The following is a 2039-nucleotide window of genomic DNA, read 5'->3' as shown; positions in this document are numbered from 1 at the left end:
GTATGTTCATTTTAGACCTACCTCACCACGGGATGATTTCTCTCAGTCTAAGCCAAAGTATGCAAAGTCACGTGTTTGCTTCCTGACATGACATCAAATGTGACCACTTTTGTTTGACACCTTCCACTCAATTCGGGCCCAAACGGACGATGCCATTTTTTGGACACCACGCTCAACGCAGCGTAACCAGGGGGAGGGGGGGGGGGGGCAACATAACAAGTGTATAGCAAGGGGGAGGGGTTTACGACGGTCAAAATGGCGCAACGTCATATGTGAACGGTCGTTCAACTGCTGCAGCCAAATTAGTCTCGTAATTTCTCATGCCGGCTCTTCGAGAGCGCCTTCCGATGCTCAGAGCGCAGCATTTGAACCGGGATAGCAGGAACAGAAGTCACGATCGCAAGCTGGCCTTGTCGAGATCTATGTCTCACTGTTACTCAGCGCTGTGCAACAATTTCATGATATAAGTGTGCAAGTTGGAAACTGGGGCAAGCTTGTAAAGGTAGTCATCCTTCATTACACACACGGGTTGGATTTTCTCCAGTGACACTGGCAACGGCTGACCTTAGTGCACCAAACTGATATAGTCTTTGCACACCATGCCACAGCCAGTGACACTACGCAGTGAGATTGCCGAGGATCCAGTCATTGTAGGAGGACACCTTGGTGTAGATTCCGGGAAATTTGGGGTTGCCACAGCCGACGCCGGTGGAGACGATGCCAATGAGCTGGTAGGAGCCGTCGGGAAGCTCGACCATCAACGGACCCCCCGAGTCTCCCCGGCACGCGTCCCGCGGCTTGTCGTCGCGGCTGCCTGCGCAGATCTTGGTGCCTTGAAAGCCGCCGGGAAATGTGATGTTGAACGCGGGCGCCTGGCGGTAGGCGTCCTCACAGGCGTCCTCGTCGACCACGCGCAGCGGCACCTCCTGCAGCACGTCGGCCGTCTCGCCGCCGAACTCAACCAGACCCCAGCCGGCCATCTCGACATCCTGGCCGTGGTGCTGGGAGCCGGCCGGTGTCAGGCAGATGGGCCGCACGGCGTCCGTCAGCTGCACCGGCGACTGCAGCCGCACCACCGCCAGGTCGTTCTGCGAGGCGTGGTACTGCGGGTGCCGCACGATGCTGGTGATGTTGCGCTCCTGGTGATGGACGTCCTCGAAGGTGGTGAGATCATGTTCGCCGATGCGGGCGACCACGGTGGCGGCCTGCTCGGGCCGCATGCAGTGGGCGGCCGTGAGCACGTGTCGGTCGGTGATGAGGACGCCGCCGCAGAACCACTCCTGCCTGCCGGCGTCCGTCCGCCGGCCGAACAGCACCATCCACGGCCACTTACCGAGTATAGCGTCAAAGCCGCCAACACCTTGTACCTTAAACCCAGGGCCTGGGAAATCCGTGTCGCCCATAACTATAGCATGTGTTGCAATGACTGTCGTGTCACGGCGGAAACGGAAGACGGTGATTGTTCTGTTAGGGTCACCGCATTCCTCCGGCAGCAGCCGTGCCGGGTTTACAGGCTTCGGTGAGGTGGCTTCAATAGACTCGCAACAGATGAGCGGCGTCCGGCCCGAAAAGCCGCAGGGCGTCGGTGGCTTGTTCAGGATGTCCGCTCTGGTCTTGTAGGCGGGGCAGTCGAGGATTGGTGTGCACTGTTGGTCCTCACCACTGCAGCGTCCCGACCGGTGTAAAAACTCGACTGGTGTTACGGCGCTGAACAGCGCAAACAGTAAGGTGACGCGACACGACCAGTGCTCCATGTTAGCGCGAGCTGTGGTGCCACTTCCCGCACGACCGCTGTCACCTCCTCTCGTCGTCGCCTGGCCCGGCGCAGTGGGGCCGTCTGTGTGGCTCCAGCGCCTCCCTGCTGCGCCGCTCGGTCTGGCGCGGCGCCAGCGAGCGCCGCCAGCGCTGTGTACTCATCTTTTGTATGCGGATAGTGTGCTGGTTCACTCGCAACTGCACAACTGATAGACCTTTTTGTTTTATGCTGAGCGCAATCATCTGCTGATATGCCACGTGCAGGGTTGTATCATTACCATTCC

At 59.0% G+C, this 2039-nt stretch overlaps 1 protein-coding gene across 1 annotated transcript; it reads right to left on the bottom strand.

Annotated features, from left to right (window-relative positions):
* Positions 1-576: 576 nt before the first annotated feature.
* On the bottom strand, positions 577-1811 carry LOC119096191 (venom protease). The gene has a single exon (XM_037218980.1). The coding sequence runs from the start codon at positions 1752-1754 to the stop codon at positions 618-620; it is 1137 nt and encodes a 378-aa protein (XP_037074875.1). The 5' UTR covers positions 1755-1811; the 3' UTR covers positions 577-617.
* Positions 1812-2039: the final 228 nt, after the last annotated feature.

The sequence above is a fragment of the Pollicipes pollicipes genome, unplaced genomic scaffold, assembly GCF_011947565.3.
Source record: "Pollicipes pollicipes isolate AB1234 unplaced genomic scaffold, Ppol_2.1 Scaffold_4295;HRSCAF=5057_pilon_pilon_pilon, whole genome shotgun sequence".
Classification (NCBI taxonomy): Eukaryota; Metazoa; Arthropoda; class Thecostraca; order Pollicipedomorpha; family Pollicipedidae; genus Pollicipes; species Pollicipes pollicipes.
The sequence above is the reverse complement of the archived record's forward strand: the minus strand, read 5'-3'. Positions and strand labels throughout refer to the sequence as shown.